Genomic DNA, 21,975 nt, shown 5'->3' on the forward strand with positions numbered 1-21,975 from the left:
TTTTTTAAGTACGAGTATATTGATGAATTAATAGAGATTCGGCTATTATGAGATCTGCTTCATAATTCAACACTAAAGTGAAGTGTTTTTCTATTGCATTCCCTCTATATATATATATATATATATATATATATATATATATATATATATATATATATATATATATATATATATATATATATATATATATATATATATATATATATATATATATATATATATATATATATATATATATATATATATATATATATATATATAAAATTACATTATCTTATTTCATATCAAAGTTTCTGCAGATTTTTAGCTATTGGAAATTATTTCTTTCTGGATGTGCGGATTTCTTTCTCCATTTATCTTCAGCCAAAGGTATTTGTAGAAGCGTTCACACTGAGGAGCCACGACACCCGTCCTCAGAGTCTGCGGATTAACTACACCTGCAGGAATAAACTCCTTTTATTTATGCGTTAATGATGTGTTCCTACGAAGCAAACAAATAAGACCATCTCTTTCCTCTATATTGTAATACATCTATGCATATTAGCCTTATTGTTTGCTGTAATTTTTGCTCTCGGGTTCAAACAAGGCTATGTAAAGATTAAAAAAAAAAAAAAAAGCGCGTTCTCCTTGCATTATATTTGAACGTCGTTGGCCTGTGTAAGCTGTGGACGCAATGGACAAGGTTGGATGGTACACACTGAACTAGTATCAGCAAATACGAACGATTTCATATTCTACATGCACTGCCAGTGATATTATGACATGCAGCACATTCTTTTCTGCAGGTGGCATGCAAAACACAACAGGGAAAGGCCACATGTAAACACAATGGAGATCGGTTTGGCAGGCAAGGCAAACATGCTATATTTACAACAGTGTATTGAGTACCAAAATTTTTACGTTTTACTTCTGGATTGATTGCTGATTGCGTCTTCCCATCTTCCTTATGTTAAAACTTTTGAATAGTTTCTTTCTATGTCACACATATATCTTTAGAACTACGCCACTTCCCACACCACTTTATATATATATATATATATATATATATATATATATATATATATATATATATATATATATATATATATATATATATATATATATATATATATATATATATATATATATATATATATACTACATTTTATTATGTCTTAAGGCTTAAAGTCCTCCAGCTCCATATTCACATTCTTTAATAAGTAAATAAAAGGAGACAATTGCAATTATGGTTTCTTATATATCATTAGGGGAGAAATGGTCTGTTGCAAGACAGCTTGTAATATTATCGTGACAATGAAAAAGTAAATGTTTGTTACAGGAGCAAAATTAGAGTAAAGGAATACTACGTTTGCATTAACAGAGAACATAATTCAATTACACCAAATGTTTTAACGCTATGGAGTATGTAAAACTTATTATTATTATTATCAAATAACACTCATGCTTAGGATTACCTGTAAAAATGGAGATAATGTTGGCAACAAGCAAACCGAGGATGAGGGACAGAATGCCCGAGTAGAAGTCAGAAATATCATAGATGGTGTTTGATTCTGACCTGTAGGTGTAGAATAAAAGGGATGAGCACAGGAATTACTGCACGTAAACCTTCAACAGTCAGCAGCATTAACTACTTTTCATGAGGTATTCTTTAATTGAACATTTTCATTTATGTACACTGATGCTGCTATGGAAATGAAAAGTCATATTTCATAGCGGATCAGCACAGGCATAGGTATTCATGTGGATCAGCTGGCTAGTCGTTCAAGTGGTAATACAAAATCATAATGGCTCCGAAACATAGGATAAACGCAGGTCCGTTCCTTCTCATCCAATCGCTTTATCAGACTGGGAGACCTACCTCAGGGCACACGTACGAGGGTTCCTACATTATGCCGAAGTGAGATACTGTACTCCAGAGTTGTGGCAGAACTGACTGATAGTGTATGAGATTGTCTTGATTCAGTATTGTAACAGTTCATTGCCATCTCTTATATCACTATTAGTCCAGTTGACTTTCCATCCCTTGTCCTAGTTGTGATTCCTCGACAATAAAACCAACTACAGGGGAATGATTAACCTTTTAAAATTCCGACTGCAGTTATCACCAGACTCAACTGCCCTGACGCTAAGGCCCACTTTATACATTTGGTACTATTACATGGCTTGGAATCCACGTGTTTGCTATTCATGGCTGATGTCTGCTTTAGATTCAAGTGAAGTTAATGGAAAACTAGAAAGTTCGTTCAAAGTTCGTAGACCCCTGCCAAGAGGCAAACGGTAATGAAGAGCTGTTGTAGGAATAGGATAGAATCAAACGGAACATCTGGATTTAGTTTAGTGAATTCATTATGTTCTCCAGGATGAAGTGTGGTGCTTTAGTGGAGATATCACTAACATAGAACATTAAAATAAGGGAAGCTGCATCTTACCAAGGACGTAAGAGGGGGGTATGGTAGACAAAGTGAATTATTAAAAGTTGGGCAAGAGGCAGGAGGTGTAAGTAAAAGTCAGGTTGGCATGTTCTGTACACAATCGTGTAAGTACAGTCTCCCATCGTCTTTTCTCCTGATCTGGATCTGATCCAAGATAAATGAAGAGCTGAAGTGCCCGGAGTTTACGATCCGAGAAGTTTAACGAGAGAGAGAGAGAGAGAGAGAGAGAGAGAGAGAGAGAGAGAGAGAGAGAGAGAGAGAGAGAGAGAGAGAGAGAGAGAGAGAGAGAGAGTTTATGACCATGTACTTACAAATAATTAATTGGTATTTTTCGCTGAAGTTGGATTTACCACTGACACTTCCCATAGTTACTTTGAAATCGATCAAGTTGGAAAATATTCTAGTGTACTTCAAGTTTTGTATTAGGCTTTAAATCCAGTTACCGATGACAAACACAAAGCAGGAATGTTTTTGCTATAATTTTCATTAATTTACAATACTGCGATATCTTTTCAAACCAAAACAAACTATAGTTCATTTATTACTACTAATGTTTCCACTGGCTCTTGTATAGGTTCCATGAGCTACCGTTCACAATCATGGGATCTGTGAATCAGGCTAATTCGAAGATGATAAGTTCTTTACTAACTTGTTCATAGTGATTTCCTGTTTGATTTATTGAACTGAACCCGCCAAGGCCTGCCATCCCTCATCATGCACCTGGACCTCGAATATTATCGTCAAGGGCAGATATAATGTTTGCTGCCCACAGATCTTAAAAAACGCAATTAAATGCTGAACATGAGACTACAAATATTAACATCCGCAACACGTTACACAAAACACACTTTGACGATTATTATTTTCTTCAAGTACGTTTATGCACGACGAGAATTGAACATGTTTTTTTTTTATTATAATTAAGTTAACTGAACATATTTTCATGGGAATCAAGTTTACACATTACTGTAGAAGTTTCTCTTTCATTAGTCAACTCTTATGGCGGAATTCGAGTGATTTAAACTTTTACTTTTCGCAAATCACATCTTTAAGAATGGGACATACTATGACAACTTTACCAAATAAGTTTCCTTAAATTTCGAGTGATTTCTCATGACAAATCCTATCTCTTACTGTTGAGTTGTTGTTGTTATTGTTGTTGTTGTTATTTTTATTTTATCATTTTTACTATTATTATTATTATTATTATTATTATTATTATTATTATTATTATTATTATTATTATTATCATTATTATTATCATCATTGCTATTATTATTATTATTACTATTATTATTATTATTATTATTATTATTATTATTATTATTATTATTATCATTGCTATTATTACTATTATTATTATTATCATTATTATTATTATTATTATTATTATTATTATTATTATTATTATTATTATTATTATTATTATTGCTATTGATGTTTAGCGTCCTGAAGCCTGTGTGTGGCTATGTCTGTAGCTAGCAGGACGGCGCTTTTATCTTTACCTGTAAGTTAGTAAATCAGGATACTAGAAATTGGTTTGCCAGCTACCTGGAGAACCAATCTTTTTTTTTTTTTTCGTATCATTCCTACTACAGTTCAAACACAGAGGACATTGACATTTACACTGGAGAGAGAGAGAGAGAGAGAGAGAGAGAGAGAGAGAGAGAGACTTAACGTGATGAAAATAACTGCTCTCGAGTCAATTTAAAAACATTCCAAAAATCATATGCATATTTACGAATCAGGTGGCGGTGCCTGAGTAGCGTTTGGTGGGTAGGTTGTTGTAAGCAAGGAGGCTGTGATGTTATGCGTAATGTTGCAGCCGGATGTGGAGAGATGCAGTGTGGGGACTGAGGACATCCCCTGCATCAGGCTTCCAAATGTTATCCATAAACTGAAGGAAGACGACACCACAAACCCTGTTATGGCTCCCTGAAAGATAATTGTGATGTAACTCAAGGACAATGCACATGTGATAGCCACACACACGCGACATAGTATTACAGTAGAGGGCAAAAATAAGTGGCATGCCATTAGCTCTATGACTTCAATTTACATTTACCTTGTAGTTGACCCAGGGATTGAGGATTCCCGCAAGGTAGACGGTAAAGACTGAACTAGATGTCAAAACCGTTATGGAGCTGGCTATCTTCATGATATGTCCTTTCAGGCCGTCCATCAGGATGCCCAGTATTAATCCCACCAGGCCTGTCATAAGAGCTAAACAACGAAAGCCAACATTGTTAACAGAGTTACGTATACCTTCATGTCGGAAGTGGTTCATAAGACCGTCTTGTCAACACACACACACACACACACACACATTTCTCAACAAAATCAGGAACTGTGGCCGATTTAGTTGTCCCCCGTCACTTGACTCAGACTTTTTCATGAAAAAAATAAATTAATAAAAAAAAAAATATATATATATATATATATATATATATATATATATATATATATATATATATATATATATATATATATATATATATATATATATATATATATATATATATATATATATATATATATATATATATATATATATATATATATATATATATATATATATATATTTGAGGGAGGGGACGGGAGGAGGCCGCTATAATCATATGTAAGCTAGGGACTGATGAGTAATGATTTGGGTAATACACGATGATAATCAATAAAGAAAGGTCAATTCAGTTATGTATAGCAAGTGATGATGAGCACGTGCTGGAGAACATTCAAATTAAATACAAAAAAAAAAAAAAAATACTTTTGTTTCTATAGTAGTGGATAATACCTGAGTGCGATTAACACTCTTTAGACGGTACTTACTGTTAACTCTATTTAAACTATTTTCACACCATTAGTCATAAATGGTTCAAAATAAAACTGAAAGCCGACTTACACAACATTTTCAGTACAATGACGGAGCTGGTGGGGCTTAGACGACTGAAAAATGTAATTCCTTTCAAAAAATCCTCCCAAATCAAGCAGGCTATGGAGTTTGAATAACTGGAAGTTGAGCTGCAAACAAATGCAAACTTTAAACTATAAGGATCTTTCGTATAGGAAGCTAAGAAAAAATAAAGTGCGCTTACATTCATGGAAGTAAATGACATTTGTTAATTCACTTAGTTATTTGTTTGTTTATCTATTCATCTGTACATTTATTTATTTATTTATTTATTTGTTTTTATTTAATTGTAGGATATAAATTTTAATGTAACAGCCACCCACCTAAGGACGGCTCCACAAACTGCTGCTACGAACAATCCGGCGACGCCTCTGAGGTGCCCAAGGCGGTGCATGATAAGATAGGGTAGAATCATGTCGTGTTTACGTATCTTTCCAGAGGCCAGTGGGTCGCAGTCATGGTAAACCACGTAAGCGGCGAGCCCAGAGAAAAAGAACACACTCCACAATATGATCCACCCGACACCGGTTAAGAGGCTAATTCTGTAACGTGAGATTCACCAGTCATGCTTTGAGTACCATGGGATGTTAAATATCTTAAAAGGAAATTTCTGTTCTACATGTTCATCTATATATTTATTTATTTATTTATGTTCATGTTTATTCAGGGGACTAAATTATGCCAAAAATAATGAACATATTTACCTTTGAGCCATCTGCAGGGATCTCATGGAAGAAAACCTCTGGAAGGCAGCTTGGTTCACACCAAAAAACATTAATGTTAAGTAAAAGCCGTTGATGGCGTTGCCCCATGCAGAGTTGCGGACGAAAATGCTCGGGTCAGTGCTGCAGAGGATGGATTCTCAAGTTTTGTGTCAGTGTTTTATAGCTGTAAACACCTCCAGTCAGACAGGTGTATGCAGACAAGAAAGAAGAGTAATGAAGAATTAAGAAAATAATAAAGTGAAGGAAAGAAAAGAAAAAGAAAACGAAGTGAAACGCACTGAATAAAATAACACATAAAAGCGCAACTGAAAATCAGCGACATTGAAAACTGCATGCATATTGCTTGACCAAAATGGTCTGGGATTTCAAAGAACAAGACACACCTATTTTCATAACTGGAACAATATGTTACATTTTTCTCGATGCTGTTTTTTTTTTTTTTTATGGTCATGTTATGTTTACTAAATTTTGAATTACTAGGCTTCTGAATTTGTATATTTCTTACAATTTGCATGATTCAGTTCAATCTCGTACTCTGCTTTTGCAGAATAAGAAATGAAACATAAAAAGGGAGACAATGCTGGACGAGTGCTAATGAAGGAAAGTTGTAATGACGTAACTTTCTTACGGAAAGACAATACACAGTAAGAAAGTAACATTATATAATGCGAGAATGTTCTATATCTGCGTAATAGTAAGTGTAAACTTGTAAAGGGTTACGTACTTGAAAGTGAAGCGGGAACCATTCTGAACAATCGTCCATGCTTGTCCCACACTGCCTACCTCCGTGATGCAAAGTGCAATAATCGTTATCGGGCCCAGTACCATAACAATAACCTGCAGCACGTCCGTCCATACAACTGCCCGCACACCACCCTGCAAAAATGTCATAGTTACGCGTCTTCGGACACTTACATTTCAGCTAAACGACTCAGGAATTATGAAACTTTGGACGTCCATGATAATAAATGCTCAGATAGAAAAGAATATAAATAGATATAACACTTCCAGTTTCGTGTCACGAGTTAAGACACGAGAAGATACCCAAGCAGACATGTCTTTTCAGCATATAGATTTGTAGATACACACTCACCAGAGTGGTGTAGAAGGTGCATACACATCCAAGGACAAGCATCAGTGGCCATGATGGCAGGTTGGTAACTGTCGAGAGAGCGATTGAAGGGGCGTACAAGAGAACTCCCATCAACAACGTCAAATTCAACAGCTGGGACAGGCATGATAGCTTCCGGAGCACAAGTGAAGCGTAGCGTAGCTCAATGTACTGAGGAGTAAAAAACAATGAGAAATGAAAGGAGGATTATGGCAATGAATCACTACTTGAGAGAATGTGGTATGTCAGGCGTGGAAATTGTAGTACGGAAGAATATGTGGAGAGCAGTTTGGTGAATATTATTTTTTCTCCTCCTTAAATTAGAGATATCAAGACACAGAAAGACCTGATATTTAGGAGAATCATGCAATGAAACATCATGATCAATACCAAGATCATACTCACCGTTTCCATAATGAAAATAAGTAATGGTTATCGTACTTTAAAATTAACATACCTCATTTATAGAGACCAGATTAAGGGTTAAGAAGGTAGGCAGTAAAATGAAGTACACTAGCGTCATGCCCAGAGTGATGCCCACGAAGGAAACTAGAAATTCCGCTCCAAAATAGTAAGCTTCTGTGGGGATTCCTGGCAATAAAGGGAAAGCAAAAATCATAAGTTCTATTGCGATTTTTTTTTTTTTTTTTTTCACTAGAAAATTGTGGGTTATGTCGTGGTAAGTATTTTTGTGAGAGAACTATTTTGTGGGAATTTATGTTAGTGAACAAAATGAATGAGAGAAAAAAAAGAATAACTCGAACATATCATCTGAAAAAAATATTGACAATAAATAGATTAATAAATACACTGATAGAAATAGGTGAAACAGAGTAAATTCAATAAAGTACCTACATCAAGCATAATTTCATGGAGAAATCAGGACTTGAAAATTAAAGGGAATAGGAAGATGCAATATTTGAACTTATCACAGTAGCATTCTGCATGAAACATATATTTCACTGTAGTTTACTGTAATGTCAACCACAACATTCACAGCTTAGAATTAAGACTGAGATGTGATATAATGGTATTGTAAAATATCTTACCTAATACAGATATGGATGATATGGCTCCGCCAAGCAGGGATAACACGATAGCTGGTGGTGACAGGGATCCTTTGGCTTGGACATAATTGAGTGGAGAAGAGGAAGTGTTCCTTCGAAAGCCACACAGAAGGCCAACCAGGAAGGAGATCACCAACATGGCACCGAAAACCACATAATCCAGGGTTGAGAATTTCGCTACCTCGTCCTGTGCTGTTTCTTCCATTGGTTTGTCCTGGTCAAATTAAGTGATTTTTGGATTTACTTATTGAAACAAGAATAATCTCTGACGCTGCTCTAGAGATTTCGTGTATTTGGCAACAAAACATTCTAATTTTGGCAACTTGATTGTTTATTTCCCGTAAAAAAAAAAAAAGTACCAATATCTGGGATAACAAATAAATGAATATATATGAACTTCAGTTATGTCAACAAAGTGAGTGGGTGATTCCTGTGAGCTGGGAAATCAAGGTGTGGTTGCCGGAGAGGCTGTTCCCATAATACTTTCGTTTTGACAAATCAATGTAAATTGCACTATTTATGGACTAATATAATATCGGACTGAGAACGGAACATAATCTGTTTATTGCATCTTCTAGTAACTTCATAAGTGTCATTTCAATGAAGAAGCACCACGGAGAACGTTCGTGATAATGATTTGGTAATTTGCAGTGCTTACGATGAAGTAGTCTATACATAAAAATAAAATGAACTAAATTAAATAAATCTGTCGTTATAGACGAGGAAGAGACCTAATGAAGGTTTGTGTGTGTATGTATGTATATATATATATATATATATATATATATATATATATATATATATATATATATATATATATATATATATATATATATATATATATATATATATATATATATATATATATATATATATATATATATATATATATATATATATATATATATATATATATATATATATATATATATATATATATATATATATATATATATATATATATATATATATATATATATATATATATATATACACACACACACACATTAATGCATAAACAATCACATGTGGCGGTGTGATAACGACGTTCGACAGAGGAACTCATGTCACATTAATATGTCTGATGCAACCCGTTCTCTCTGTTGGAAACCTACGAAGAAAATACTGTCGCCAACACATTTGTCATGACGAAAGAGATTGTTTCAGATTTCTTCGTCCTCACAAGGATTGACTGTCTTAGACACTCTGGCACATTTGTAAATATATTGATGAAAACAATGTTCGATGGATCATGTCTTAGATACAATCCGTTCTGAAAATTTTTTAATATTGCTAAGAAAAGTTATTGATGTTAGAAAAAAAAATGTCATTCTGGAACATTGTTAGGCACACATGGCATCATTTCTTTAGTCTTCCGTGTTACTGTGTATAAAACCTGGGACACTCGCTTTAGTCTTTATATCTCTCCTAACCAGCCGATCCACCTGCACTCCGTCTACCATGAAAGTGGTAAGTAGACTACCAAAATAATAAGACCACATATCCATGTCACATTTATGAAATTTAAAATGGAACTTGTTATAGAGAACTTTACCGAAAAGAAAGTATAACAACAGCACTCATATTATGTTCGCACCAAAAGTAAAGTGCAACAGAACCACACATTGATTTATGTTAACAAGTATATTGTCATCATAACAATATAAATTAGTCAACAAATGAAAGTCTCTCGCTTATGTAACTTTTCTGGTAGAGGCAGTAGAACATTTTTCTTCCCAAATTCTTGTGCTATTAGCTAGACTCATTTACACCTGAAAGTAAATAACACTAACGTTCATTAAATCTACTTTTCAAATTACATTACTGTTCTTATTTGGCTCCCAGTTTGAAACTTCGTTGTCCATGTTTTACGTATTTCACAGTGGTGTAGTGCATAACATCTGCTATGGTAGGTACCTGATTCTCTATTTTTGACACACATGTGTTCCTGCTGTTTCCCCTATAGTTGTTCCTCCTCGTTGGTGTGCTGGCAGCCCTGATGGCCCTGGCTGAGGTTGCCTCTGGGATGCCCAATCCTGTAGCCGCTCCTGAGCCTGATCGCTACCTCTTGCCCATCTCATTACGAAACAAAAAACGTAATAACAAGAGATTCTTGGACCGCAATTAGTACTGAATGATGTCACCCTCCTCCTCCTGGCCACCATTGTCGGACATCAACAGTATTCATAATTACATGAGCAAAAGAAAAATGATGTACACGATGAGTGTTGCTCTCAAAGCTTTTATCATGAGCGGAGCGCGTCCTCTTGATTTTTTTTTTTTTTTTTATATAGTGAGGATGCTGCCAATGCCTCAGTAGTCCAATTTTATTTTTACTTATCAATGTGTGGTTCTCATGATTTTTTTTTTTTTTAGTGACGCTATTAACAACACCTCGGCTATTTATTCAGTTTCATTTATTGTGGTTGTTGTAGTCATGTACATATTACTGTTGTGGAAATAAGAGTTCAGTAAATGAATCTGTTTCAATGATTACTGTTTTTAATTTCATCGATCATAATTTATTTATAGAAACACACACACACACACACACACACACACACACACACACACACACACACACACACACACACACACGTAGTGTAGTGCTTAGCGCGGTCGGCTCACATCCAAGAAGGCCCGGGGCCGAATCCCGGCCGTGACGAGCAAAGGGTGAGGGTGAGCCCCTTTATGTGTAGCCGCTGTTCACCTAGCAGCAAGTAGGTACGGGATGTAACCCGAGGGGGTTGTGACTTCGCTGTCCTGGTGTGTGGTGTGTAAATGGTCTCAGTCCTACCCAAAGATCGGTCACTATGAGCTCTGAGATCTTTCCGTAGGGTAACGGCTGGCTGGGTGACCTGCAGACGACCGTAGGTGAATCACACTCACACACCACCTGGTGGCGCAGTGGTTAGCGCGCCCGATTCACAAATGTGTCAGGTCTTTGGGCGGACTTTTTTATAGTGTAGTCCCTGCTCACCTAGCCATGATTAGGTACCTGATGTAAGACAAGAGCTGTGATCCGCTACTTAGGGAGGAGAAACAAACTCCTGAAAAAAAAAAAAAAAATCATGGGGTGACCTGATCATCCCGGCTCTGGTCTTCCAGGTTGGTCGGCGACAAGTTGCAACCATAGTATCTCTGTGCAAGATACTTCCTCAGGGTTAAGGTATACATAAGATATAGTATTATGTTAACATGTAAATTAGTATGTAACATGTGGATTTTCAGCCGATAGGGCTGTAAATGAATAAACCAAATATTGTTATTATTATTATTATTATTATTATTATTATTATTATTATTATTATTATTATTATTATTATTATTATCATTATTATTATTATCATTATTATTATTATTATTATTATTATTATTATTATTATTATTATTATTATTATTATTATTATTATTATTATTGATATTACACACATACATACACACTATATATATATATATATATATATATATATATATATATATATATATATATATATATATATATATATATATATATATATATATATATATATATATATATATATATATATTAGTTTGTTAATTTATAGGCAAAATCCATTTCCATAAACAAAAGAAAAAAGAGGTACATCACTACATTTTGTCCGAACAAAGAAATACTTTTCTTTTGAACGTTGCAAGGCTGACTCCACAGTTTATTCAAAAAGTATTCTTACAGTAATTTTTTTTTTATGTAGGAGAGACACTGGCCAAGGGCAACAAAAAAAAAAAAAAAACACTGAGATGCTGGTCTCCGAATAGGATCCGAAGCAGTAGTCAAAAATTGAAGGATAAGTGGCTTGAAACCTAACTCTTGAAAGAATTTAAGTCATAGGAAGGTGGAAATACAGAAGCAGCCATGGTGTTCCAGAGTTTACCAGAGAAAGGGATGAATGACTGAGAATACTGGTTAACTCTTGCATTAGAGAGGTGGACAAAATAGGGATGAGAGAAAGAAGAAAGTCTTGTGCAGCGAGGCCGCGGAAGGAGGGGAGGTATGCAGTTAGCAAGATCAGAAGACCAGTTAGCATGAAAATAGCGGTAGAAGATAGTTAGAGATGCAACATTACGGCGATGAGAAAGAGACTGAAGACAGTCAGTTAGAGGAGAGGAGTTGATGAGACGAAAAGCTTTTGATTCCACCCTGTCTAAAAGAGCGGTATGAGTGGAACTCCATACATGGACGGATAATAATAACATAACTTCTTTAAATGAACGTTCTCGTTCGACGGAACATCCATACTTCACAATTTAGGTACTGTATGCTTGCCGGGAACGCGAACAGTCAGTGGACACTACCAACACGTGTCGATCTGTCTGCACTTGAATACCTCCACAAACACAAATTCCATCTTGGGTAGGTGTGCGACTTCGCCTCCCTGTGTCTCTGTTGAGTCTGTGTGACATCAACTTTAATCTAAAGAGCGTTTCTCGTAATTAGTCAGATATATACATATCAGTCATATGTACTTTGTAATATTAACATCTGATTGATATCTGTGTTGTATGTCATGACTTTTGTTGCACTATTTTGCTTTTCTCCGATAACATACTTTATCTTGTCTATCTTGTGCAAGTTCATGAGTTTCCATCTCGGCGGTGTTCGTGAACCATGCGCCGAGGTACAGGTATGTTGCCTCGCAGATCATGCTCATTTCTGCCACTCTTAGGATTTGCCTATTTGTTTCCTTATTATTAGTAACAAAAAAATAGTGTTTTCTTTTCATTTATAACCATTCCATAATCGTTACAGTACTGCAACACAATGTTCAGTTTCTTCACACATTTTTTCTACTTATTCATACTATCACACCATCATCTATTAATAGTAATGCATGTAAATAATAATAATAATAATAATAATAATAATAATGAAAAAAAAGGTCTACTGCGATTTCATTTACCTGTATTTTCACCATATGGCCTCCAAACAAAGTGAAGGGCAAGAAATCGCTCGGGACCCCTTGGTAGGTGACTCTTTCACCGGTGAATTAACTTTTTTTTTTTTTTTTTTGTGTGTGTGTGTGTGTAAATGTACATTGCACTTATTCTGTCGTGCTTCTATGCTGCACGATCTTGCTGCCTCCCTTATCTCTAAAGCTGACATTTGTGGGTTCAAGGGAACGCGTTTAAGTTTTTATGAGTTTTACTTAATTTGTATTATTTACATATATTTACACTCAGACAATCATATACGACTTCCGACAACAATGAAAACTACGAAAAATTGTATCAATCTCTCTTCACGCAAATTCCATCAAAATTCCTCGGAACACTTCACGTTACACTTCTGATTCAAATCACCTCACGCAATTAACACTCAATGATAAAACACATCCTACACAGACCCCGCAACTAATATTCAATAAGGAAGCACATCCTACATATCCCAGTACCCCTCTATCAATACATTACACCAGCATTTTACTCTGACTGTATTACAACTGTTTGGCTCTACTTACTGGTAATGTGTCAGGCGGCTTGGCCATCTTGATCCTATCTTGTCTGACAGTTATGTCTAGCTTGTTTCTATCTCTTTCTGCCTATTTCTATCTCCTACACCTCATAATATACACGTGCTATTAGAGCGACCTTTTTGCCCCAACATGGCTTCCATTGCTATAACATTTATTTTCCAATATTTCGATCATACGGTTCAGTTTCTTATTTTTTTTTTTTTCAATAAGGTTAATTTTCAAGTAATTATATTTATTTTCCCATAGTTCGATCATACAGCTAATTTTCCCGTACCTTTCAAAAAGATTCATTCTCGAGTAACTTCGGTAATCGCATCTTCATTTAATCAGGAACAAGGAGGCGGCGTCCTATGGTGTGCCGACTGTCTTGTCCATGTCATTTGCTCCCGGTGAGCTCTGCTTCCCTTGTGTACTAATTTTGTGATAGCCACTTGGTTATCTATTCTTGTAAACTGTTGCTGTTCTCTGGCTGTGTTAGTTTTGTGATGACTTAACGCATCTTGTTCTCCTCGGTGGTCACGTCCTGTCTTTCATCTATCAAGGTGGTGACAGCTTCTTGTAATCTTGGTACCTGCTTTCGTGTTTATCATCTTCTTCCCCTCATTTATTCTTTCTAGTTTCTTACTTCCTTCTTCATTATTTCCATTATTGTTTCATTCTTCCTTCTTACGTATCTAATTTCTTCTTGATTCTTGGTCTACAATTCCTTTGATCATTATCTCTCCGTGTCCTAGTCGTTTATGCCTCTCTCTTAATTTACTTTTAGGAACCCGATCGTGTGCCTTACTGGAGTGATTTTCTCGAGACACCCCTTCTTTTTTTCGTGTACCTGTTTGACATTTGTTCCACCATAATCGAAGTCTTCACTATACTTATATCAGAAAGTTTGACTAAGGTATCCATACACTAATACCTTTATACTTGTTTTATATCGTACGGTTACATGACCTAAACAAAACCACTAGTTTATTGAACCACCATAAGCCTAGGTAGAACATAGCAATAAGTACTACATTTAAGACAGCGAAGATAAACAACTCTCAAGATACGCAGAGTACATTTACTAAGGCTGGACACAATCCTGCATAACTTAGATCTTTGTTAAGATTTTTTTTTTCAGACTCACACCTAAAATTGGTATGTATGGTACGTTTTCCAAGTCATTATCGTCGGTTTCATCTGAGTCATTTGTCTGTTAGTTGTAGTTTCACGAAATGCTCTTTAAGCTGCTCACCTGGACGTTTTGTCATTTTCTCAAACTGTATGTTGCCTTTCTGGTTAATTGATTTCCAAATTATCGTACTATCAAGTAATCTCTTCCATCTTGGTCGGACTCATTCTCAAGTTTGGTAACGATTAAACATCGAATGTTGGTTCTACATGTGCAGTTTATGATGGTGGTGCTTCTCTCCCTCAACATTACATCCACTTCTATTTATGCCACCGTTCACCTCTGATGGGACTTAACCCTGTAATTCAATCGCCATATTATCCGTATCTGTCTTATGCCACACGCTCTTTTGTAACTTGCACCACGCTGGTAGTTGATCGTACGAGTCTCCTAACCTTGAAGATCCTGCTTGGAGCTGCCTCACCGACGAGCAGTTTCCTCTTTCCTTGTCCAGAGTGACACACAGCAGTGCGTGGTCTGACCTCTGGTCTGAACCTCTTGTTTTACCATTAGTTCTTTAATTTAATGTTATTCACTTCTGTCTGGTAATGCACAAATCTATTTCAGGTATCTTTTTTTTTTTTTTTCAGACTCCTCTTTTCTTTTAAATGTTAGGTTCTGGTCAACGAGTTTCTCAACATGTTTTACTTCAAGGGTGGCAAATACAAATGATTTCGTGGGACAATTATGCACTTGTTTATGGTTTCAATGGCCATCAATGATTTATTGACAAAAGTGAAGTTTACTACTTACTTTGGTGGTCATCCTGGTTTACCAAGAATATATTATTTGGTTTCATCTGACCTTATACATGTACTGGTCTTGCCTATTAAACACAACACTATATATATATATATATATATATATATATATATATATATATATATATATATATATATATATATATATATATATATATATATATATATATATATATATATATATATATATATATATATATATATATATATATATATATATATATATATATATATATATATATATCAGAACCTCATGTCATATTAAGATGTCTGATGGAACCCGTGAACAAGTATTGGGTGTCTGAAATGTGACGTCATATGACATGATTTTTCCGTCTAGCTAGAACTAGTTCACGCTGGTAAACAACTAGCAAGAAAATACTGTCGCCAACGCATTTGTCATGACGAAAGAGGTTCCAGATTTCTTCGTCCTCACAAGGACTGACTGTCATGGACACTTGGGTACATTACATATATGAATCTATTTTGTAAATGCATTGATGAAAAAGAATGTTCAGTCGATCATATCCAAGATAGCATATTAACTGAAATATGCTAATATCACTAAGAGAAAGTCAACAATTAACTTTAAAAAATGCACCTAAGGGTATTGCCAGGCACACTTGGCATCCCTGCTGGGTTTGCCTTGGTACAGTGTATAAAAACCCGGGGCATTCGCCGAAGTCAGCATCTTTCCTAACCAGCCGATCCACCTGCACTCCGTCCACCATGAAAGTGGTACGTATTCCTAAGTAATGCAAACACATATCCGTGTCACATTTATGAATTTTAAAATGGAACTTACTATAGAGAACTGTACTAATAAGAAACTATAACAACAACACGTTTGCAACACTAGTAAAGTGCAACAGAAACAAGTGTATTGTTTCATCATAATATAAATTCGCCAATAAATTAAAATTTCTCGCTTATGTAACTTTCTGGTTGGAGCAGTTGAAAACTTTTCTCCCCAAATTTCTCTGCTATTAACTAGTCTCCTTTAGACCTGAAAGTAAATAACACTAATGTACGTTAAATCTACTTTTCAAATTACACTACGATTCTTATTTGGCTCACAGTTTGAAATTTTGTTGTCCATGTTTTCACAGTGGTGTAATGCATAACATTTGCTATGGTAGGTATCTGATTTTCTATTTTTGACACGCATGTGTTCCTATTGTTTCCCCTATAGTTGTTCTTCCTCGTTGCTGTGCTGGCAGCCCTGGTGGCCCTGGCTGAGGTCGCCTCTGGGATGCCCAATCCTGTAGCCGCTCCTGAACCTGATCGCTATTACATTCACCCGACGCTGTTTAAAAACAAACGGCATCGAACTTAGTACTGAACGGTCGGTCGCCCTCTTCCTCCTGGACACCCACGTCAGACATCTAACAGTGTTGGTAATTGCGTCACCAAGTCGAAGAAGCTGCACACGATTACTCATGTTTGATTCTTTAAATTAGAAGTGATGAGTTTTGCGCTCCAAGCTTCTATCATGAGTTGCATCCATTGTTCTTTTTTTTTTTTTTGTAGTGACGATATCAACAACCTGGCAGTTGTTTAGTTTTATTTACTCTCTTATTTATGTAACTTCTCTTTAGCCCTTCTTCCTAGTCATGTATATGTTATAATTGTGCAAACAAGAATTCAATAAATGAATTTGTATTATATTACAATGATTGTTTTTATACGGGGATAAAGTTACACACACACACACACACACACACACACACACACACACACACACACACACACACACACACACACACACAGTTATATATATATATATATATATATATATATATATATATATATATATATATATATATATATATATATATATATATATATATATATATATATATATATATATATATATATATATATATATATATATATATGCCGAAACGATAGTTGCTCCCAGTGAGGTATGAAGGACTGATTGAGGGGATGTTGTGAACTTATCATTAACCAAGCTGTGACCTCACTGAACGTTTCCTTTTGTCTCACAGCACAAGGGGGTAGTCACAGCCTGCCCTCTAAAGACAACTTTCTTTCTTCACACAAAAGTACGTGCACCTAATTACACACACACACACACACACACACACACACACACACACACACACACACACACTTCATTCAAAATTGAAAATTAATATGGTTACTCCTACATCATCCTCGGAGTCCCCATCAGGGGAGGGGACCACAAATGTTCCCAGGTTGGACTGCTCTTCTGATAATGACCCTAAGTATCTTAACAACCCCCCTCAACTTTTTTATTCATTAACTTTTACAACATTCGTGGTCTTAGATCTAATTTTCAGTCTGTAGCACACCATCTCTCCTTTAGTAAGCCTCATCTTTTTTTCCTTACTGAAACACAGATGTTTGACGCAACTGACAGTAGCCTCTATTCTGTTAACTCCTACTTTCTCTATCATCATTTTCAATCCAAAGATGGATGTTGAGTCTATGTTCGCAATGACTTAATTACTCTCATGCCCACGCTCTTGAATCTTCCGAGTTTTCCACCATCGGGCTACGATTACAAAGTCACTCTCAAACTAAATTTATCTGTAACTTTCTACCTCTCATTTAATTTCTTTGACTATAAGAAATCCTTTGACTACTTAACTTCCAAAGTGGAACACATTCTGATCCTCTTCCTTTTTGCGGAGATCTCCATTCATGGAGACTTCATTATTCACCACCAGCTTTGGCTTTTCTCTCCCTTCACTGATCATCCTGGTGAACTAGCCTTTAACTCTGCTATCCACCAAGACCTAGAGCATCTGATGCAATACCCTACTCGTATTCCTGACGTCTTGAAGATACCCCCAACATTCTTGACCTTTTCTTAACCTCTAATCCTACTGCCTGTGCTGTCAAATTATCTTCTCCGTTGGGTTCTTCCGATCACAATCTTATATCGTTCCGATCCCTCCTCTGGATCCCCCAAAGCGGAGGTGCCTCTGGCGTTTTGTCTCTGCCTGTTTGGGGAACCAGAGGATTTTCCTTGGAGTGACTAATGCTTCCGTGTCAGAGACCAATCTCTGTGTGCTGAGCGCATAAGAGAGGTACCTTGGATGATTCAGGAGTTGTTCCTCCTTCTCCTCCACTCTCTGACTACTTCATGCTACCCATTAAGATCCTTCGCAGTGACGTTTGCCATACCCTCGCGGGCATAAACCCTCGGAAGGATTATGGATCTCATGGGGTCCCTCCTATTGTTCTTTGAAACTGTGCTTCCGTGCTTGCACCTCGCCTAGTTAAACTCTTCCAATTCCATCTATCAACATTTACCTTTCCTTCTTGCTGGAAGTTTGCCAACATTCAGCCTGTTCCTAAAAAGAATGACCGTTCTAAACCCTCAAACTACCGTTCTATTACTTTAATTACCTACCTATGTAAAGTTTTTAAATCTATCTTCAACAGGGGCATTCTTAAACATCTATCACTTCACAACCTTCTATCTGATCGCCAGTATGGTTTCCGTCAAGGCAGCTTTACTGGTGATCTTCTGACTTTCCTTACCGAGTCTTGATTATCCTCTTTTAGTGATTTTCGTGAAACTTTTGCTGTTGTTTTAGGCATATCAAACACTTTTGATAGAGTCTGGCACAAAGCTTTGATTTCCAAATTATCCAACTACGGCTTCTATCCTTCTCTCTGTAACTTCATCTCAAGTTTCTTTTCTGACCGTCCAATTGCTGCTGTGGTAGACGGTCACTGTTCTGTCATGTAACCTAACCCACTCTCTTCCTGTCATTGATCAATGATCTTCTAAACCAAACTTTTTGTCCTATCCACTCTTACGCTGATGATACCATCCTGCAGCTTTCCATATCTTTTCGTACACGTCCATTCCTTCAGAGAGTAAACAGTTCACGCAGGGAAGCCACAGAATGCCTGACTTCTGATCTCTCTAAAATTTCTGACTGGGGCAAAGCAAACTCAGGATTATTCAATGCCTCAAAAACTCAATTCAACTCGACACAACCTTCAGGACAACTATCCCCTCTTCTTCAATGACACTCAACTGTCTCCCTCTTCTACACTGAATATCCTCGGTGTGTCCATTACTTATAATCTAAATTGGAAACTTCACATCTCATCTCTAACTAAAACAGGTTCTTTAAAGTTAAACGCTCTGAGTCGTCTCCGCCAGTTATTCTCACCCCTCCACCCACCCGCTGCTAACTCTGTACAGGGCCTTATCCGTCCGTATATGGAATATGCTTCACAATTAAGGGGGATTCCACTCATACCGCTATTTTAGACAGGGTGGAATCAAAAGCTTTTCGCCTTATCATCTCCCCTCCTTTAACTCATCGCCGCATTGTTGCATCTCTTGCTATCCTCTACCGCTATTTTTCATGCTAACTGCTCTTCTGATCTTCCTAACTGCATGCCTCCCCTCCCCGCGGTCTTGCTGCACATGACTTTCTTCCCTCTCTCATCCGCAGTCTGTCTGCCTCTCTAATGCAAGAGTTAACCAGTACTCTTAATCATTCATCCTTTTCTCTAGTAAACACTGAACTCCCTGCCTGCCTCTGTATTTTCTCCTTCCTATGACTTGAACTCTTTCAAGAGGGAGGTTTGAAAACACTTATTCTTCAATTTTAGGTGATTCTCTTGATATCTCTTTTGAGACTGGCACCTTAATAGGATTATTTTTTTCCTCGTTTGTTTTCCTTGTCCAGTGATGCTCTTACATAATATATATATATATATATATATATATATATATATATATATATATATATATATATATATATATATATATATATATATATATATATATACTTTTTACAAATCAGACACCACTGTACAAGAAGATTATACAATATACTTCACTAACACATCTGAAGAATGCATACTGTAATATCAATAATCTTAAAGTGTTCAGGAGGGGATTTCTAATTGTTGACATCTCACGAAGTTGAGTAAGATTGACCTTGCTTCTTTCTCTCTTCATATAAATGAACAAACATGTGTGCGCGCACACACACACACACACACACACACACACACACACACACACACACACACACACACACACACACATATGATCTACAGTCTGGGCAAACGTCGACAGACGAGTTGAAAGGTGGTGCATTCTGCTTTCACCCTTCCCAAATTCATGTATGCCTTCCCAGCCTGGTCCTCTTCTCTGACTCTCATACAACAATAGGGCTGGAGAGTGATCAGAAGAAGGCACGCACGGCATCCTGGCCCATGCATACACGGACTATGAGGGCGCCCTGACCAAGCCATGACTCTGCACAGACTATCTACCAGACACCGGGAAGCACTGGAAAAGTTTGTAGAGGGGCTGCTCGTTAATACTTAAAAGATACCGTTCATGTAACAATGGAATATTCAGCGTATAAACACTGTGAAATGAAACATCTTCTGTTTCCGTGTGTTGATTCTTACTTAGTTTTGTGCACGTAGACTGCGAAGCAAATGGGCGAGCCTCCCAATGTATAGCCCTTGTGCATCTAGCAACAAGTAGCTACGGTATGTAAAAAATATATATACTTTATTAAGTTCCTTTTGGAATTTTTTTTTTTTTTTTTTGTGCTTTACAATTCTGTGTCTGCATGTGTGTGCATGTCATCCACCTACGGTTGTCTGCTGCTCACCTAGCCAACCGTTTCTCTACGGAAAGAGCTCAGAGCTCATAGTGACCGACTGAGATCACTCCCTCACCACAAACCGGGACAGCGAGATCACAACCACTCGGGTTACATCCCTTAGCTTGGTCATCCTCTTTTAGTGATTTTCGTGAAACTTTTGCTGTTGCCTTAGGCATATCAAACACTTTTGACACATATATATATATATATATATATATATATATATATATATATATATATATATATATATATATATATATATATATATATATATATATATATATATATTAACAAATGAGGCATCACTCTGTACAAGAAAATTCTACAGTGTTCTGAATCAACATATCTGGAGAAGAATGGCTACTGTACCATTGAGAGTGTTGAGGAGCTGTCTTTCCTAATCGTTTACAGGTCGCGAAAGTGGAGTTGTCCTCAGCCGTGGGAGGGTTAAACTGGCAATGTCGCTCTCTCCCTCTCTCTCTCTCTCTCTCTCTCTCTCTCTCTCTCTCTCTCTCTCTCTCTCTCTCTCTCTCTCTCTCTCTCTCTCTCTCTCTCTCTCATAAATGGAAAAGCATGCACACACACACACACACACACACACACACACACACACACACACACACACACACACACCTGATCTACAATCTGGGCAAACATCGCCAG

The 21,975-nt window shown here is 36.4% G+C and overlaps 1 protein-coding gene and 2 long non-coding RNA genes across 4 annotated transcripts; 2 read left to right on the plus strand and 1 right to left on the minus strand.

Annotated features, from left to right (window-relative positions):
• Positions 1 to 13: 13 nt before the first annotated feature.
• LOC135105956 (sodium-coupled monocarboxylate transporter 2-like) lies at positions 14 to 21,791 on the minus strand. Of its 2 annotated transcripts, none has more exons than XM_064014693.1 (12): positions 21,682 to 21,791; positions 8,226 to 8,457; positions 7,634 to 7,767; positions 7,159 to 7,347; positions 6,790 to 6,941; positions 6,045 to 6,185; positions 5,664 to 5,882; positions 5,332 to 5,450; positions 4,498 to 4,643; positions 4,174 to 4,367; positions 1,455 to 1,555; positions 14 to 437 (listed from the first exon to the last, which is right to left on the minus strand). In XM_064014693.1, exons 1-12 carry the CDS (start codon positions 21,682 to 21,684, stop codon positions 304 to 306), a joined length of 1,764 nt encoding a protein of 587 aa, XP_063870763.1. In that variant the 5' UTR covers positions 21,685 to 21,791; the 3' UTR covers positions 14 to 303. The 2 variants fall into 2 exon arrangements, with proteins under 2 accessions (XP_063870763.1, XP_063870762.1); XM_064014692.1 differs by having other exon boundaries at positions 4,498 to 4,655.
• On the plus strand, positions 9,245 to 10,736 carry LOC135105957 (uncharacterized). The gene is made up of 2 exons (XR_010271074.1): positions 9,245 to 9,713; positions 10,210 to 10,736. It is a non-coding gene; the product is annotated as an uncharacterized LOC135105957 (long non-coding RNA).
• LOC135105958 (uncharacterized) lies at positions 15,922 to 17,343 on the plus strand. Its single transcript, XR_010271075.1, has 2 exons — positions 15,922 to 16,408; positions 16,863 to 17,343. It is a non-coding gene; the product is annotated as an uncharacterized LOC135105958 (long non-coding RNA).
• Positions 21,792 to 21,975: the final 184 nt, after the last annotated feature.

The sequence above is a fragment of the Scylla paramamosain genome, chromosome 12 (assembly GCF_035594125.1).
Source record: "Scylla paramamosain isolate STU-SP2022 chromosome 12, ASM3559412v1, whole genome shotgun sequence".
Taxonomy (NCBI): Eukaryota; Metazoa; Arthropoda; class Malacostraca; order Decapoda; family Portunidae; genus Scylla; species Scylla paramamosain.